General features: G+C 35.3%; 1 protein-coding gene across 1 annotated transcript; it reads right to left on the bottom strand.

Annotated features, from left to right (window-relative positions):
* Positions 1-253: 253 nt before the first annotated feature.
* Positions 254-5,360, bottom strand: LOC133861570 (protein DETOXIFICATION 14-like). Its single transcript, XM_062297360.1, has 7 exons — positions 4,943-5,360; positions 2,851-3,395; positions 2,393-2,479; positions 2,263-2,319; positions 1,927-2,165; positions 736-941; positions 254-529 (listed from the first exon to the last, which is right to left on the bottom strand). The coding sequence occupies exons 1-7, from the start codon at positions 5,246-5,248 to the stop codon at positions 482-484; spliced, it is 1,488 nt and encodes a 495-aa protein (XP_062153344.1). The 5' UTR covers positions 5,249-5,360; the 3' UTR covers positions 254-481.
* Between the last annotated feature and the right edge of the window lie 13,654 nt (positions 5,361-19,014).

A 19,014-nucleotide genomic window follows, 5' to 3' on the forward strand; every position in this document is an offset into this window, starting at 1 on the left:
CAATCACTTATAAAGTTCAGTTTCACTTTCACCTAGTAAGTAAACAATATAGGACTTAACATCCATGAGCATCTCTTATAAACCACGCGCTCACAGTCTACGTGGGCTACTCATCTTCTCAATATGAGGTCAGAATCCTTGAAAACAATTTATCAACATATATAGCGAAGAAAATCATAATAGTAAAGAAAATCGAAGAGAATAAAGATAATATACACAGAATTTACGGGTGATTCAGTGTTAGACACCTATATTTACCATTAGGAAAGAGCCCAACATGTTACATCTTGCTCTTATTCTTTGATAACTTACTATACAAATAGTCCCTATTTATAGGTAAGCTGTAATAGGCAGAGATAATACAAAATTATAGGGGGAGATACTATCAAATATGAAATGAGTTACAATCAAATCTCATCATATATTCTAACACATTGCTCTGCCCATCCAATTCAGTTCCCTCTGAAGTGATCTGAACTAATTAAGTATCTCCCTCAACCTCAAGTATCCTCTCTCTTGCTTTTATTGCCTGCGACATCCACATAAATTCAAGTATAGGAAACTGATTCAGTCTGAAAAACCTAGAAATATTTCACTCCCATAATGTCTAACAAAATATAGATTTTATACCAGTTATTCCACATGGTGTACAATCAAGTTGAAAAGAAGTGCATAGAAGGGAGAAAACGATATTGTAGAGAGGAGGAACTTTTTATTTTGTGGCTAATTAATAACCTGCTTTTGCCAATTGTTGAAACTCGTTGTGAGAGCAAGCAGAGTTGCTTGAACAGTAGATCCTGTCACTAATCCAATCCAAAGGCCTTTGCCACCTAAGTGTAAAACGAAAGCCAAGACAACACCTATCGGAGTCCCAACCAGATAATATGCACCAAGATTGACATAGGCTCCTATATTCTGCAACCCACTTCCTCTAGCAACTCCTGATGCATGCATTAATGTAGAAAATAAGGTTATGACTTCTATATAGGCTGATACATTGATGTATTTTGAAGAAAGATATTGACATTAGGATTGCCACGAAAATACTCTAGACAGAATATAAAAATATGCTTACTTGATGTTATATTTGATAGAAGTTAATCTAATGAATGTTCTGCTCCAAAACACACAACTCTGTATCTCTCAAACAGTATCTCAAAGCTAGCTCCTACATATATGAGAGATGTGAGAAAGTGAAGAAGTTCATAATTAAATTGAAAATAAAAAAGGAAAAGGGAAGAAAGAGTCGTTCTTCCCTTTTCCTCTTTTATTTTCTATTTAATTATAATCTTTTTCATATATTTTGACTAACTGTAACACTCCGGTTCCATATTAGGAAGAGATGAATAGCTCACATAGAGTGAATGGTTTATAAAGATATTCATGGGTGCTAAGTCCCACATTGCCTAGTTACTAGGTGAAACTATGTTTTATAATGGATTCTAGGAAAACTCCAAATTGACTAGTCCTTTTGGAATGATAGCGCAGATGTAGCTAGTGCTTTTCCTTGAGTCGTTACAAATGGTATCAGAGCCACCTAGTAACGCCAGGTCCTGTGGTACTGGAGCACCGCATGACGTGGCCCTGACGAGGACGTCAGGAGTTTAAGGAGAGGGAGTTTGTAACACTCCGGTCCCATTTTGGGAAGAGATGAATAGCTCACATAGAGTGGATGGTTTACAAAGATACTCATGGGTGCTAAATCCCACATTGCCTAGTTACTAGGTGAAATTGGGCTTTATAATGAATTTTAGGAAAGCTCCAAATTGACTAATCCTTTTAGGGTGATAGCGAAGATGTGGCTAGCGCTTTTTCTTGGGTCGTTACACTAACGCTATCCTAATCGAATCCTTTTATTTAGAGTAATCCGATCCTCATTTATGATAAATATTTCTATCCTTACCATATACTCTAACAGAAAGTTACCTGAAAGAACAGCTTGTAAACCATCCATAATAATCGAGAGACAAATCCAAGGCCCCATATCTGCAACATGGTCCACAATTTCCTTCTCTTTGCTGAAGGCATAGCCCAAAACATTGCGGCAAAAGTATAGAATCATGCTTACAGTAACCATCTCTGCAATTGCAAGAACCATTATGGCCTTAACAGCCACTTTAGCTGCCTGTGGATTCCCAGCTCCCAACTCATTTGAAACCCGAGTGCTACAGATCAATGATTGATGCATTCTTTTCAACACAATTGCTCATCATGCATATAGACAGGTATGTGCTTTAGAAACAGGTTATAGAGTCAGCCAACCTTGCAGTGGCTCCAAATGCATATGGCACGTAGTAGTGCAAATAAGTAATTGTAAAGCTGCATAGAATGAGATATTACAAGCATTCTGTTGAACATATCCAAGAGTTAAAGAAGAGAAAATGAAGCATACCATATCGAAAGGACTGAAATCTCCGTTTTTGGATTTGGTAAAAGCCCAGAAAGCAAAATAAGAGCCTCACATGACCACCATTCAAGACTACAATGATTTGGAGATAAAATATCAGAGACTGAAAACATTAGCCTAAAAAATGCAGACACTTAACCCGCCATGATCTTCCGTACTTCTTTAATCATACTCTTAAAATTTAAAAAGTTGCAACGTTGAGTTTCCGTGTTTAAAAGTTTTTCTGCTAAATCTTAACGGAGGACTCCAAAATGCCTTAGAAAAAGAGAGTATATAATTAGTGTACTTCTGTATTTTGATGGGTTTTACATGCACATTTCGCATGTTAATCGTTCGATGACATTGCAAACTTTTTAAACTTTAAAAATATGATTGTAAAACTACCAAAACGTAAGAAGGGAAGTGAAGTTTTCTCAATAATAAAACAGGGAAAAAAAAATTACCAAACCATGCCGGCAGAAGGAATAGCAAACCGAAAGAACTCCCTCATGCTCAGGAAGACATCCTTTGAGAACAGGGCACGAGTTTTTTCACAAGCAGAAGAGTACTTCATGTATAACCCAAGCAAGAAGACATTGAACCAAAACGATAAACTAATGGCTAACGCGGCTCCAACACTTCCTAAATTTAATTTAAAAACAAGAGCCCAAGAAATGGGAATATGGAGACACAGAGTTGCGCATGAAGTGAAGAGCATTGGGAGGATCATGCTCTGAGTCTGGAAGTAGCGAGTTAGCGATTGAAGAATAGCGTATGAAAAGAGGTCGGGGATGAGGCATACAGAGTATTTGCGCGCTATAAGCGAGATTGAATGGTCTTGGCCTATGAGGATCAGTAGCTTGTCGGTGAAGAGCCAGAGGAGAGATATTGGGATGCAAACCAGAAAAAGAGAAATGATGGCGGTGTAAGTGTAGATTCCAAGCTTTTCATATTTCTCTGCCCCGTAAGCTTGTCCGCATAGAGTCTCTAACGCACCAGCCATCCCAAACTGCTTGGCAATCACAACATTCGACATGTCATGATGCTTGAGTTATTTTCCTTATTCTGACTTCTCACACATATTTTTAAAACCAGTATAGATAAAGAGTAAAAATCCGATTACAGTTAGTTGTTATTGGCTAAAATTGGAAACCGTAACCACGGTAGCCTATTGGCCAAAATTGCTAACCGACTCTGGTAACTAAGTAGCTGGTTAATCGATTTTTTAATAATTGACAGTTACCGGTTGATACCCGGTTGTCTGACCGGTGAAAAAAAAAATTGGTCTTTTGGGCCTAATTTGGGTATTAAGCCTATTTTTGGGCTTAATTTATACTTTTTTAGCCATTTAAAAAAACATTTCAACCTTTTTTGCCCAATATGTTGGCCTAAGTTGAAATTGAAGTAAAAGTGTAAAACCCTAAATTTTATTATTTTAGTTTTTTGAATAAATAAATACATTTAAATATTATATATATATATAGACACACACATACCCGGTTACCGGTTTCAATATTTTTTTAAATCTATAACTACTCTGGTAGGGCCAGTTATGGGCCTTTGAATTGTTGCTGATTTTACAATTATCTTCCTAAACTTCAAAATTTTCAAATTTAGTATATTCATCTTCCAAATTTTTTTTAAAATTTCCAATTCCATTAGAATTTTTCATTAAATTTTGACAAAATTCTAAAAATACCCTTATCTTATTAATTTTTTTAAAAAAAAAAAAAAAATCAAAGATTCAATCGTGGTATTTTTAAAAATTCTGTTAAATTTTGACCAACGTTTAAATCATTGCAATTTTTTTTTTTCCAAAAAAAAAAATGGGGTTTCGGAAATTTTGACCTCTCTGTTAGGATTTAAAGAAAAATTTGTGAAATTGAAATATTGATACACTAAATTGAGAGTTTTTTAAGTTTAAAAAGATAATTACAAATGTGGTGAAAGTTCATAAGGTTAAGTGAAGTTTCCCCTAATTATAATAAGAGAAAAGTCCATATATATATTTTCTCAAACTACTACTCAATTGATAATATCTCATTCTAAACTTTTAATTGGAATAATGTCCCCCAAACTATTAAAAAATTGTCAATATCCCTAAATAGCCAACATAAAGACAAATTATCCTTATATCAATAAGATAACAATACCCTTATAAATTCTATATTTAAAAAGAAAAAGAAAAAAACACACACACCAACCCATGTGGGACAAATTGTACGTGCAAATATAATGTTGATGTGGCACATTTTTTATTTAAAAAAGAAAAAAAATTGTTTGGTGCATGTCTTACTCCCATTCCACTCCTATCTCAATCTTGCCTATGTTAATTAATAATATTGTTAAAAAAAATTAAGGTTCTATTACCTTCTCTCTAATATTTCTCACATTATTTATTCACTTAAATAACGGTAAAATAGGAGTGAACACCAAACATTTTTAAAAAATAAAAAATAATGTAATCTGTGTCATGCATGTGTTTTCAATCAACCGTACCAGAACATACTGACATACATGAACTCGGAAAAGGAAACAAGCTAGGAGTTTATTTACCAGGAGACTGAAGCCGGTTACAGTGGCGAAAGAGGTGGCGATAGAGACCCCGGAAAGCGAGAGCTGGTCGAGGTGTCCCACCATCATCACGGAAACAACCTGCAAGAGATACTGCAAAACCGTGACGGCAACCATCGGTGCCGCCACATAGCTCACCGTCTTTACCTCTTTCACAACTACGCTCCACTTCCCTCCCATTTTCCTACCTTTCTTTTTATTATTCCTCCTAGCTAACTTCTGAAAGGCAGACACCGCGAGCGTCTTCAAATATGGTCTCAGCGAGTCAGCAGCTGATCGATGCTGCATGCCTCCACCTGCAGAAGCAATTGGAAGGAAACGAATTAAGGCTGAATTTGCCTATTTCACGCCACGTACGGATTCTCTTCACGATCAGGCCGACAAGTGGTTGGTCTGCTGACTGTAAAACCTAGCGGACCATAATAGAGTGGGTGCTCTTCTTTGTTTTATTAATTAATGGGAAAAATACCATTTACACCCGCCCGGTTTGACCACATTTTTTTTTTTTTTTTTTTTTTTAAAGAAAGTTAAACTTTCATTAATAAAAAAGAATGGTACATAAATCACCATAAAGGTGTACATAAGACCACCAAAGGTGTACAAATTACCCCACCACAACAGACAAATTGCTACAAATAAAACCTAGCCAACTAGAATGATATCTTTGCGTTAACATAAAACTTTACTTGATCTGGAAGTAGGTCACACATTCTAGGCTTAAAGCAAGTACCAGGTTACATGGTACAAAGCAAACTGTCACAAGAGAAAACAAACAAACAACTACAACATAGGAAAATCCAAACAAAGCTGCTTGAAGAGAAAATCGCCCTCGGAGACGGCGCGTGTAGTATACGTGCCGCCCCCCAGAAACACCCAAACAGCAGATGTTCACCAGAAACTTCCGATCGCCACGAGACATGGCCAAAAATAAGCATCGTGGCCATCACGCCTGGCCCAACAAGAGAGAACCACCCAGGCGCTTGATAGCCACGCTACATTCACAAACCTTCCACACCGCCGTAGCAAGTGGCTGCAGCATCAGAAGACGACGACGAACAAGACTGAAGGGCGCATGTCCAACAGAAGACGCCGGAAAATCACAGATCTGGCCGCAAAGAAATCTGACTTTTGAAACACATGGCCAAGATTTCCGCCGTCGACACGCTCGGGACAACCCCTCCCCAAACAGCACCTCACGATCAAGCTTTCTTGTCAAAACCAAAGAAACAAAACAAAAACAAAACTCCATAGCAAAAAAGACTTGGAGAAAAACACACTCACACCCGGATTTGCATCGGGAGGACAAAACTCCACGACCCTAGTGGTTGAGACTTGGGAGACTCTGACCTCCCAAGAAAAACCCAGGGAGGAACAAAACCACCTTAGCCTAAAAAGACTAAGGGGAGATGGCAGAGCCGGAGGGAGGGAGGAATGAAACCTCCCCCCCCCCCCCCCCCCCCCCAACAGTAAACGACAATCTTGGTGTTTGGCTCTTAGGGAAATAGAGAGAGAGGCTCTTATTGGGTCCGGCGTTGCAAGACCAACCTAAGCGAACCTCCCTACCACTTTTTAATTTCATCTTTAATGTTTAAAAAATTTTAATGAGTCCCACAAAGTTTCTAAAATTTTTAATTAATGTAATCAATCCGTTAGTGATTTTTGTCTTCTTTGACTAAAAATGGCTCATGTGTGCCATGTAAGAAATTACATGTGTCCCTTAGACACATTTAATTTGTTGTAACGGTAAAGATTAAATAATTATCATAACGGTAATTATTTAATGTAGGGATTTAATATGATTTATTCTGCATTACATTACATGATAAAAACGGTTTTTTTGTATTAATATTTCTAATTTATTCTCCTTGATGGGAGGAGAATAATCAGCTAATCAATTAATGACGAGGATCCCTGACCTACCTACATAAAGAGTCTTATGTATTCATCTTTTGGCACACCCATAGGCATAAGTTAGAAAATCTTCTGTCTAATTTTCTTTTGCAGAATTTATGTTTATCGCTAAGGCTTCTTTATATGTTTAAGCAAAAATGGCCAGAGGTATTTATATTCAATTTCGCTGCTTATTTTATTAGCATTTTATTTAATATTATACTTACATATGGTTTCAGAGCCTGCCTCTATGCCAATTGCTCAGCATAAAATTTTGGTTGAATCGAGTAGATTTTTTTGTGAATTAAAGTTTGCCTCTTTTATTGTTCAAGAAATTTTGCTGAACCGTTTTGCTGAAATTTTGCACTTGTTCATGTTCACATACGGACATATGGTTGAAAGACATGCGGGTTTCAGATGGTTTTCTATTTGTTTATATCGTTGAAAAAGATTGAAAATTTTATCTCGATTCTGGGTATTTTTTCTAAAGGTATTTACCGTTTTGCCATTGTAAAACCCACTGTGCAATGTTTTTTTGAAACCCATGGACGATTGCTTCTTTGCGGAGGCCATTCGCCGACGGTTTTAACTCACATGAAGTTGATGCTGGCCCTTTTTGTGACCGGCATCGTTCCGGTATCGAAAGGCTCTCCCATACTGTGAAAATCAAGGATTTGCCAAGAAGACCCATGGTTGAAACTTGTAGATCTTCTTCCTCAGTCCCGGCTGATCCTCATCACCGCCATTTGCTGGCGAAAACCTGCATAAGGCTAAGCGGGTTTTTCCTACAAACAGTAGGCGCCGGCCCTCTTCGTGACCGACGCCAGTTTTGTGTGAGGAGAGGCCGCTTTTCCAGCGGCCTCTTCCTGACACTGGAGCAGGTGGCCCTTACGGGCCACCTGGCTTCGGGTAAACTGCGACCCCTCTGGGTCGCCGTTGTAGCTGAGCAGCGGCCACGAATGGTTGCTGCATAAGGTGGCACGGGCATAAGGAATATTGTGGCCGACGCATGAGCAAGAAGGAAGAAGAAATGGGCAACGGCGCAGGGCTCAAAATTTTCAGGTCAAAGGGTTAGGGTTGAAACATAAGGATCCGAATCTATTCCGGATAGAGTTTCAAACCCATGAAGATTTCGGGTCATAGTGTTTGGGCTACTGGGTATGGGTTTATTTTAACCCAAGCTCGATCCAGTTAAAAATAAAAAATAAAATAAAATAAAAATAAATAAAAAAACTGGGTCATTAAGTGGGCTGATCCAAAAGCCCAACCCATTTCTAGCAACCCATCCAGAATTTAAAAAAAAAAATTGTGGGGTTTAGAACTTAAGTTTCTCCAAGTATAAAGGGCCTAAGGCCACTTACTAAACCATTAGACCATGCTATTTATTTTGCTCTCATGTCATAAATTTATTTGTCTTATGTTTTAGATGTTCAGTATTAAAATTATTGTTTCTTTAATACTTGAACTTATGGATATATTCAATTTGTTTAATTTATATTATTTAAATATAAATTATTTGATGCCTAGACTCAAAGAATGATCAACAATATCATATATGCCGGTGTGTTTACAATACTATTAAAGAATGCAATGTCTATAAAAGTTCTGGTTAGGAAAGGCTTGAGATTTAAGTGTGTCTAAATGACCCCCTTCACTTTCCTAAGAACTCACATCGTTGCACATTGGAGAATCCTGTTTACCCCATTTAATATTGGTTTGTTTTATTCTTTGGGTCATTTGTGGGCATCTATAAAGCTGTTAGATGTTAATGAAGTTGCAATTATTATGATAATTTTGGAAGAGTCAAAGCATCCCAATTTTAAATGATAATTGCATCATGATTACACACACTTAATTATCATAATAATTTTGGGAGAGCCACAGCATACCAATTTTTATTAATAATTACATTAGGATTACATGTATGAACATCATAAAGAATTTTATTAGATGTTCATGAATTGCAGAGTAATTATTATGATTTTGGGATAGCCACAACATCCTAATTTTATAATAATTACAAAAGGTTGTACACATTTAAACTTCATATAGAAAAATTAACATCATGTTGTAATTAATTCATAAATTTAATTGATTATCCCCACAGGGATGTTTTTATTTTTATGACTTAATTAGAATAAGATAACAAATTTAGCATTAAAAGAAAAGCTTCTCTTAGGCCCACAGGTACGGAGAATTTTATTTATTAATGTTTAAATTTTTTAGTTTTATTAATAAAGGGTAAATTTCATACGTGATGCAACATTTGCCCACAGATAGGTTGAAATTTATTATTTACTATTAAATTGGCATTGGCTAATTTAAAATAAAGTTACTTTATAGCATTAAAGTATTCTTTTGTTTATTTTCTTGGTTATTGCAGCTATTCCTATCACTCTACTTTTAAAAGTTTTATGTTCCAATACTTTATGCTAGTAATTTTTCTAACTGGAAAAAGGTTTTTACAGTCTCAAAAAGTGTTTCTAATCACATTATGGGAATGAAGGATATGATAGGTTTACTTAAGTCCCTAAAGTTTGAGATTATTTAAATCATTCTTGATATATTTCATTTTGAATTCTCTCTTTTAATTATGTTATTTTATCTTATGGCATACATAAGGATAATTGGTTAATTAAAGGAACTTATGACAATGTGTGTTTAAGAAAATGAGTAAATCCATAAAGTCTACACATGGTTACCCATGTTAAGAAAAATACCAATAAAGGCAATCATGATCAACATTTAAAGCATGAGAATAAGGTGCCAAGCAAGTGTTTTGGCAATCAAGATGCCTATTTCTCCTGTAATAAAGAAAATATAAGGGCATATAAAGAAAAATTGCATGAAGTTAGAGAAATGACTTGAAATAAAGAAAATCTCATATATCTAGTGTGTAGTGAATCTCCTTTATTAACTCCTTTAAATATGTTGTGGATTGATTCTAGTTAACAATCCACGTTGTCAACACAACGCATAGTTTTCTTAAAATGAATAACACGTGTATACAATTGAAGGTTATTGGGATTTATAGATTAATTTTAAAATTCAGTTATTTTTAGACCTCAATAATGTTTTAAATATTCCAGAATTTTCAAGAAAAATTTAATTTATATTTTAGCTTGTTAAATAAAATTTCAATTTATAACTTGAAATTTTTTATTTAGGGTGGAATATTAGTTGATAGTTTATTAAAATTTATCTATATTCCAACTTTAAAGCAAATTTATTGTTTATTTTTGCATATTGATGTTGACGTAAATAGGGGTGGGCAAATACCCGTGGATCCGCACCGACTCGCGCAAACCGCTCCGATCCGACCCGCAGTTTTCGGTTTTCACGTTATTTTGTGCAGTCACGGTTTGAGTTTTCCTCAAACCGTGCGGGGCGGGGAGGGTCTCGGCTCACATGATGAAAAATCCCCGGTTCCCCACCCTGCCCCGCATCTTATACCAACCCTAACCACCACCCCCCATCGCGCAACAGGAAGGAAAAAAAAAAAAAAAAACGCAGTCTTCTTCATTCTTCTCTGTGCCGCAGCCTCTAAAGTCTTCTTCATTCTTCTCTTCTCTTCACTCTTCGTTGAGTTTGTTCAGCCTATTTCCTGATCTTCTCTTCGTTATCTGACTCTGAAGAAGTAGTTGACCCAAAGAAATGAGAAGTCGACCGCATGAAATGAAAAGAGAAGGGCTTGCAGAGAAAATCACAGAAGGCTCTAGAAGACTAGAACTAGAAAGAAGGGTACGTGGCAATCTTTGGTCAAAATAGCCTACAACTGGAGGCCATGCGTTGATTACTTGGTTCAAATTTCAAAAGAATCAAAACGCACGGATATTTGGGTTTTGAACCAAAGCTGTAAGGCATTTTCATTTATTTCTTTCTAAATCCTGCGCCCATGTGAAGAAAGTGGCTTACAGTTGTTTTTAACAAGTACCCATGCGACGTGCATCAGTTCATTTACTTAAGTTCTTAAAAAAAATAAAAAATAAAAAATACAGTTGTAAGGAGAAAAATGAGAAAAGTGTGAAAGGAAGGTTGGAAGGATCCAGAACCAAAAGTCCACGTGCCTTCTTCTTATTCTTCATTTATTGGCTTAATGGCTTCATTACGAAGTTGCCCCCATATCCTTCTTTTTCTACTTCTTCTTCATTTATTGGCTTAATGGCTTCATTTACGAAACTGCCCCATATCCTTCTTCTTCTTCTTCATTTTTGTCTTCATTTACGAAATTACCCCATATCCTTCTTCTTCTTCTTCATTTACTGGTCTCCTTCTTTCACCGCCCCAAAGAGATCGAAACTGCTCTTCCTTCTTCTCCCCCACTAACCACTTATAATCTCTCAGATCTCCTCCGCCTCTCTGACTAAGATCAATCTCCCTCCAAAACCCGCAAAACCCGCACTTGTAGAAACCGCCCCTCATCCCCCGCAAACTTGCGGCTTCAGTAAACACAGTTGTGGCCACAGGTACGATTTTCGCAACCCGCAAGGGTGCGGGGCGAGGGCAAAAAGGACTGAAATCCCCCCCGTCCCTCCCCGTGCACACCCATGGACGTAAAGTGGAATCTTGTGAATGAAAAGTGCTCTTATTGTTAGGGGTGGGTGCGGGCCGGATTGGGCCGGATTTACATGTTTCCCACAACCCGCCCCGCAATGAACGGGTTTGAAAAAATCAAGATCCGCAACCCGCATAGTGAATGGTCAACCCGCTGGGCCTTGGGTAGTGTGGATCGGGACGGGTTCATGCGGGTTCGGGTTCTTTTTATTATTATTTTTTATGGGCCCAAAACCAGAAAAATAATTCACAATCTTGTTAACCCAATTCAAAATTTGAAAATCCCAATTGAATCAACCTAACTAGCAAACAATAACAAGAAGAAATAACTAGAATTACCAACAAACCTAACTGTAAATAACTTTTTTATTATTTTATGTGATTGTAGATTGAATGAGTATGTGTATGTGAGAATGTAGAGATGAAAATGTATATAAAAATGAAATAAGAATAGAGATGAAATGGATAGTTCAGAATTGAATGAAATCAAAGGTACACAATTTGGACAATTCGTGAGTCTTATAATTTTTTTGGAGAAAATTTGATGAAATCAAAGGCATACCCCTAGTCATGATTCTTATAATTTTTTTGGGAGAAATTTGATGGTACGAGTATAAAGGGATTGCGGGGCGGGGCGGGTGTGCGGGTGAGAAAAAATTTAATACCGCAACCCGCCCCATAAATCACGGGTTGGCATATTTAGGATTCGGACTTTTTTAGAAATGTCTTATATCCGTTATTGACGGGGCGGGTTGGTGCGGGGCGGTGCGGGTTCGCGGGTGCGAGTGGGTTTTGCACACCCCTACTTATTGTAGCATTGGAGATTGAAATATATCTCCATAAAGAAAATAAAAGTCGATAAATAATAATTTATTAACTTTGGTACTTGTGTGGACTGCATAAGGGAAAGCATACCAACAAGACCACTAAAGGTGCCAAAGAGAGCCTTTTGAGATTCTTGAGATAATATGCATTAATAGGTGTTGACCGTTTCATACTCATTGCCTAAGTAGTCAGAGATATTTTTTATCTCTTTTAAGGATGACCATATAAGATTTATGTATCTCTATCTTCTAAAATTATAAGGGTAAGGTATTGAATGTTTTCAATACCTATAACGTAGAAGAAGAGAAACAACATGAAGTTCATAAGATCTGATATAGACAAAGAGTATTATAGTAAGTACATACAAAAGGAGAATTGATTAGTAATACTAATCTTCTATTACCCTTATATAGTAAAGCCTTGAAGACCGTTATATATATGTTAAACAAGATTCCATCTAAGATTCTCTTTAAGACACATTTTAAAGTATGAAATAGATGAAAGCCAAGTTTAAATTATTTACACATATGCGGTTGTCTTGCTAAAGAGGGGATTTACAATTCTCGCCTAATGAAATTAAATTCAAGGACAACCATCGGATCTTTTATAGGCTATTAAATAAACTCTAAGGGGTTTTTATGTTTTATTATCCTTCATATAATTCTAGAGTTGTTGATTATAAAATTTCTAGAGGGTGTTGAACGTAGTGAAAGTGTTTATCCTCAAAGGTTTTACATAAAGGAAACATGAGAGTTGACTGAAGGTCCTTCATATGAAGGATGTTTGATTGTACTTATGAAAAATCAAATTGATTACCCTGAGCTACAATCAGTTTTAGAATTATCAACTCATGAAAAACAGGTTCAGTATGAATTTACTCAGACTTTACAAAATTAAAGGAAGTAGAATTAAGAAGATCCTATGAAATAAGGAGATCAGCAATCCATAATGATTAAGTTGTATACTTCAAGAGTCTGATCTTGATGTCGAATCTAAGGATGATCCAAATTGTTTTCACAAGCCATGAGTTGAGACAATTCCACATTATTGATACAGTAGCTCATTTTGATCTAGTGCTACATCAAATGGATGTGAAAACAACTTTTTTGAATTGGGATCTTAAAGATGAGGTCTACATGAGGAGAGCTGATACATGGGGGACGAAAACCATCCCCTACAGATCATTTCCTCTACAAGAGACAACCTAAAGGTTTTATAGATAACAGTAAGAATGCTTGCAAAATAAATAAATCTATTTTTGGGCTGATACAGATCTCCTGTCAGTAGTATACTTTTTACAAGGTTATTGCTTAATTGATTATAGAAAATCTTGTTAATTAGTATATATACCTTAAGGTAGTAAATTATATATACCTATAAAATGTTTTACGTTACAAATGAGTTACGAAGTAAATTTTACACATTACTATAGATTTTAGTAACGTGTCAAAGAATTATCACATTACTGTAATCACTCACATGTAAAATTCTACTGGTTAGTATTCCCATGTTTTTTTTGTAATGTCTTTCTAGTCCTATATGTAGATATTATTTTGTAAGTAGTGATTTAAGTTTCGCCACATAAAGTTCTTCTTACAAAACTTTGAAATGAAGGATTTGAGTGAAACCTCTTATGTCTTTGACATAGAGAATCACAAGAGACATAAAACACATTAACATTGTCTTGGAAGATCTACATTGAATAAGTTTTGGGAAGAATTATAATGAAAGATTTTGCACATTCAATAGCAACTAAGAGGGAAAAATTTAATACATATTAAATGTCCCAAAATGTATTGGAACAAATGGTAGATGAAAGGTCTTTTGTAAGCACCTGCATAATGCAACCTAATACAAGCATAGACTTGCACTAGACTTAACCATTGGACTGACAGTAAGATTACTGGGTCAATAAAGTGCTGCAAATAAAGTCTTGCGGTATACGTAATAAACCAAGAAGAACAACTTAACCTAAAGATACACTACTATTTGGTGGTGGTTAGTTATGCAGATTTTGAATTTTGCTGATTGTGTAGATAGTATAAAGTCTACTTTATGATATATATTTTCTTATTAAGAAATATATCCTAGAGATGCAGAAAGCAGACTATAATTGCTACGTCTACCAAGAAAGTTAAAATTCTTGCTTGCTATGAATTTACTACACAGGCATGATAGATGAGACATTTTGTTAAAAGTCTCAAGATTGTCGATTTACAGTTAGACCATAAAGATATTCTGCGATAATTCTACTATAATATTCTTTTATAAGTAGAAGTAGAAATAAATATATCGACATCAAGTATCTTAGTATGAGAAAACATTAAAGAGACATAAAATGTTTATTGAGCATATAAGTATTGAATTAAAGTCATGCGAAGTATATGAAATTCATTAATTCATTTTTGCTTAGTTTCTCTCTATTTGGTCTATAGACATCAAATTATTGTTAATAAAGTTTTGTGCACATTTGTCATGGGGATAAAATTAAAGTTGGACCCGAATAACTTATGAAAAGTTTATTCATAAAGTTTGATTGCCTATGTAGTACTCATTTTGGGAATATGATATATGTAATGCATGGAAGAGATGTCTTATTATATAAAGTTTTACCGCCATGATTCATGTGTAGCATTCCTTGAATGAGTGGGAGGATTCCATGAATGGTTGGAATAAATAAAGTAATAATCATATTGAAGAACCGAACATTATAAGGAATTGTATGTGTAATAAGGGCCAAGTGAGAGAATGTAAGAAATTACATATGTGTCCCTCAGACACATTTAATTTGTTGTAATGGTAAAGGTTAAATAATTATCATAACGACAATTATTTAATATAGAGATTTAATATGATTTATTCCACATTACATTACATGATAAAAATGGTTCTTTTGTATTAATATTTCTGATTTATTCTTCTTGATGGGAGGAGAATAATCAGCTAATTAATTAATGACGAGGGTCCCTGACCTACCTATATAAAGAGCCCTACGCATCCATCTTTTGGCACACTCATGGGCATAGGTTAGAAAATATTATGTCTAAATTTTCGTTTGCAGAATTTCTGTTTATCGCTTAAGCTTCTTCATATATTTGAGCAAAAATGGCCAGATGTATTTATATTCAATTCCACTACTTATTTTATTCGCATTTTATTTAATATTATGCTTACATGCCGCACATGCATTTTTTTGTTCAAAAATTCTAAAATTACTCCATATATACGTGTTAAATATTAATTCCTAAAATGCCCCTAGCCAAATGGGGAAAAAAAAGGGCTTGGGGTTGGTTTCAACCACCCCATTTGACCCATTTGGAATGGCCGAACCACCCTCATGGGCCTTGGGGGTGGCTCGCCTCCCCATTCCGGCCAAATGGTGGTGGATCGGCCACCCCTTGGCCAAATGGGGGTGGCCTCTATAGAGTGGCCAAACCACTCACATTCTGGTCAAACGGTCCATATTTTGTTACTGATCGGTCACATTGAGAATTTAAAAACTTTATTGGGACACATTGCAACTTTTTAATCATTGGAGTCAAACTTTGGGGGGTTAAATTATATTTTCTCCTTAATTAATTACTACAATAATAGTAATAACCTTTTACAAGAAAGATAGGTATAATGAGTTCATGAGTTCGAACCTGACTTCATAAGTCACTTACCATTTCAGTTAAATAGTTCACATGTTAGGCCTCCTCACCTATTAAAATGGAATTTGAGCCCACACGTGATGAGAAGTGTTAAAATATTGATTAAATAATTAAATTTACATCTTCCTATCAGTTTAAGCTTCTAGGACAAGTAGTCATTTACCTCTCATTTTCGTTAAATATTTCACGTATTGGGTCTCACGTATTAAAAGGGACTTTGAGCCCACATGTAAAGAGGAACGTTAAAGTATTGATTAAATAATTAAATTTACATACTCCTATCAACTTAAGCTTTTTTAAAAAGTTGTGTTTTAACACCCTAATGGGTGCTCCCTAATTACTTGTCATGTAAAAAAAAAAGGCATTTCCAACAGCTTCCCTTTAATTTTTCATTAATTTGGGAAACAAAACTACTTTTTGATTCTTTATCCAAATACACTGCATAGCTTCCCTTATTTATCAATATACCAATTAAATATTCTTTCTTTATAAAAAGCAAATTCTCTACCTACTCTCACTTTTTTATAAAATTCCAACACAATTCCCAATAAAAGGAAAAAATGAGGAGAGGGGAAAAAAAATATTTTGTATTAAAATAATGTATAGGGAAGCTTTTGGTAGAATTACATACCCAATGTTTAGGGAACCTATAGGAAAGCTACTCTAAAAGCTTGAGCATTCACAATAGCTTCCCTTTGATTTTTCTTAAATTTAAGAAACAAAACTACTTTTTATTTCTCTATCCAAATACACTGCACAATAACTTCCCTTATATTTCCTTATATCAATTAAATATTCATTCTTTACAAATATAAGTTTGTTTCTACCCTCGCATTTTTTGCCAAATTCCAACACAATCCCCAAGAAAAAGGCAAAAAGATGAGAGATGAAAGAGGAAAGAAAAATATTTTGTATTAAAATAATGGATAAAAAAGCTTTTTTGGTTTCCTACACATTGGGTAGAACTATAGCATTCTCAATGCCTACTTCCTAGGAACCAATAGGGCATCTACTGCATGTTGGTGGGTTTTTGTGATTTTTTGACATTTTCTCCATATGTAGAGAAGCAAATGGGCTATAGGAAAGCTATTAGGAATGCTCTAAGAGCACTTGCAGCAGATACCCAATCATTTTTTCTAAATTTAAGGAACCAAACTATTTTTTACTCATATATTCAATTACATCGCATAATAGCTTCCATTTACCTTTCCACATACGATTAAAATATTATTTTTATTTATTTCTCTTCCACATCGATCGTCAACATTGCAGATCTCCATCTTGCTTGCCCGTGAATCATTATGCATTCCAACCATTTTGCATTTTTTTTTTTCCCTCTCCAAACAGAGAGATTGAAACAAAGCAAGGAAACCTAAATTGGCACAACTAAGATCAACAAAAATCTAAAACAAGATAAACACAGAGGAACAACCAAGATCAATAATCACCATAACCGGATAAACAAAAAGGAACAACCGAGATCAACATAAATCCAAAACCAAAACAAACACATATTCGGCCATTACCAAAAATTGCCCCAAAATCATTATCACCTAATCGGCCATCAATTTCCACATGAAATCAACAATTGGTTGAAACCCAAAATCAGCCTAGTTGTCACTGAGCTTCATCGGAGCTAGGTCGCGGGTCCATTACTCCTGTCATTACCCATTGCACATTGATGGTGGCTAGCACGCCACAACCGCACCTCCCTCTCTCTAACGCAAACTCTCTCTCGGTTCTTCAACTTGTCGACAGCGGCATCGTCCAAGGCCCAACCCTTGATCTGATGCTCCAATGATCCGGTGCTCCAATGAGTGTATACCAAAAGGAAGCAAAAATTGAGAGAGAGAGAGAGAGAGAGAGAGAGAGAGGAAGATGAAGTGATTCAAAGCACAGGAAAAAAAATGAAATGATTTAGAATAAGGATGTGTGAGAAGAGAGAGAGAGAGAGAGAGAGAGCTGTTTTTTATGATTATATTAAGCATTGGGTAGCTATAGTGCTACCTAATGCATGGGGTAGCACTGCAGCTACTCAATGGTTTAGGGAAGCTCATGTGGATGAATTTTTATGGTTGTGTAACAATTGTTATGCTACTAGTGCTCAAAGTGATTTTTTTTGTGAATTTTTTTTTTTAAAAAAAAAAAAATCCCCTATATTTAAAGAAATGTAGCAACTTTAGGGTAGTTGTCTAAATGGATTCATAGTCATGCAACAACTGTCTAAACGTGCAGGTAGTTAGGCTTCACAAACTTATCTAAATGTCATTATATGCCTTATATCAGGGACGGAGCCAAACGTTTTAATGGGAATGGGCCAAATAATTTTATTTATTTTTTTTTTTTTTTAAGTAGGGATTAAAGTGTGTGTGTGTGTGTGTGTGTGTGTGTGTATAAAGCCAAATTTTAAGTAAATTAAACATAACCTAGATTTTATATTTTTAATTTGTATTATTACCTTCAAATTAAAAATCAATAAGCAAAATTGAAAAGAAAGTTTTTTGAAAAAAAAAAAAAAAAAATTCTCAATTCTGTACTGAAATTGAGAAATTTTAGTTGGATGAATTATGTGCTTCTCGGCGTTATCGTATGGCTTTACCTGGATGACATGGCTTTTGAAGCTAATATTCCCTTGCTCATTTTGTTACAACAGCCCACTCTAATTAACATAGTAGACCATTAACTATTATACAAAACACACTATATTCTAAACAAAATACATTCTGCTAAACGCAACACAAAACAAATAAAATGCATATCTTCTAGACTTTTCTAAACCCTATTTTACGTTATCTTTACCACACATCCTTAGGAAATCAAGCTTTGCCAAGTATGTGACTCTTCAAATATATCCACACATGTCTTCTTTTAATGCACTACTTTACTAAGGACCCATTTGGGTTTGCAATTTCAAAAATTGTGATTTCAAATGTGCGATTTGAAAAAGAGATTTTTAAAAACACAGTTTAGCCTTTAAAATTGCAAATTAACATTTAAAATTATGCGTTTTAAAAAAAGCACAATCTTACCTGCGATTTTAAAAAGCAGATTTTCTGCGTTTTTAAATCGCAATTTTTTAAAAACGCACTTATTGTCTACGAAATCGCGATTTATGTTCTGCGATTTGATTTA

This window comes from Alnus glutinosa, chromosome 2, assembly GCF_958979055.1.
Source record: "Alnus glutinosa chromosome 2, dhAlnGlut1.1, whole genome shotgun sequence".
NCBI classification, from domain to species: Eukaryota; Viridiplantae; Streptophyta; class Magnoliopsida; order Fagales; family Betulaceae; genus Alnus; species Alnus glutinosa.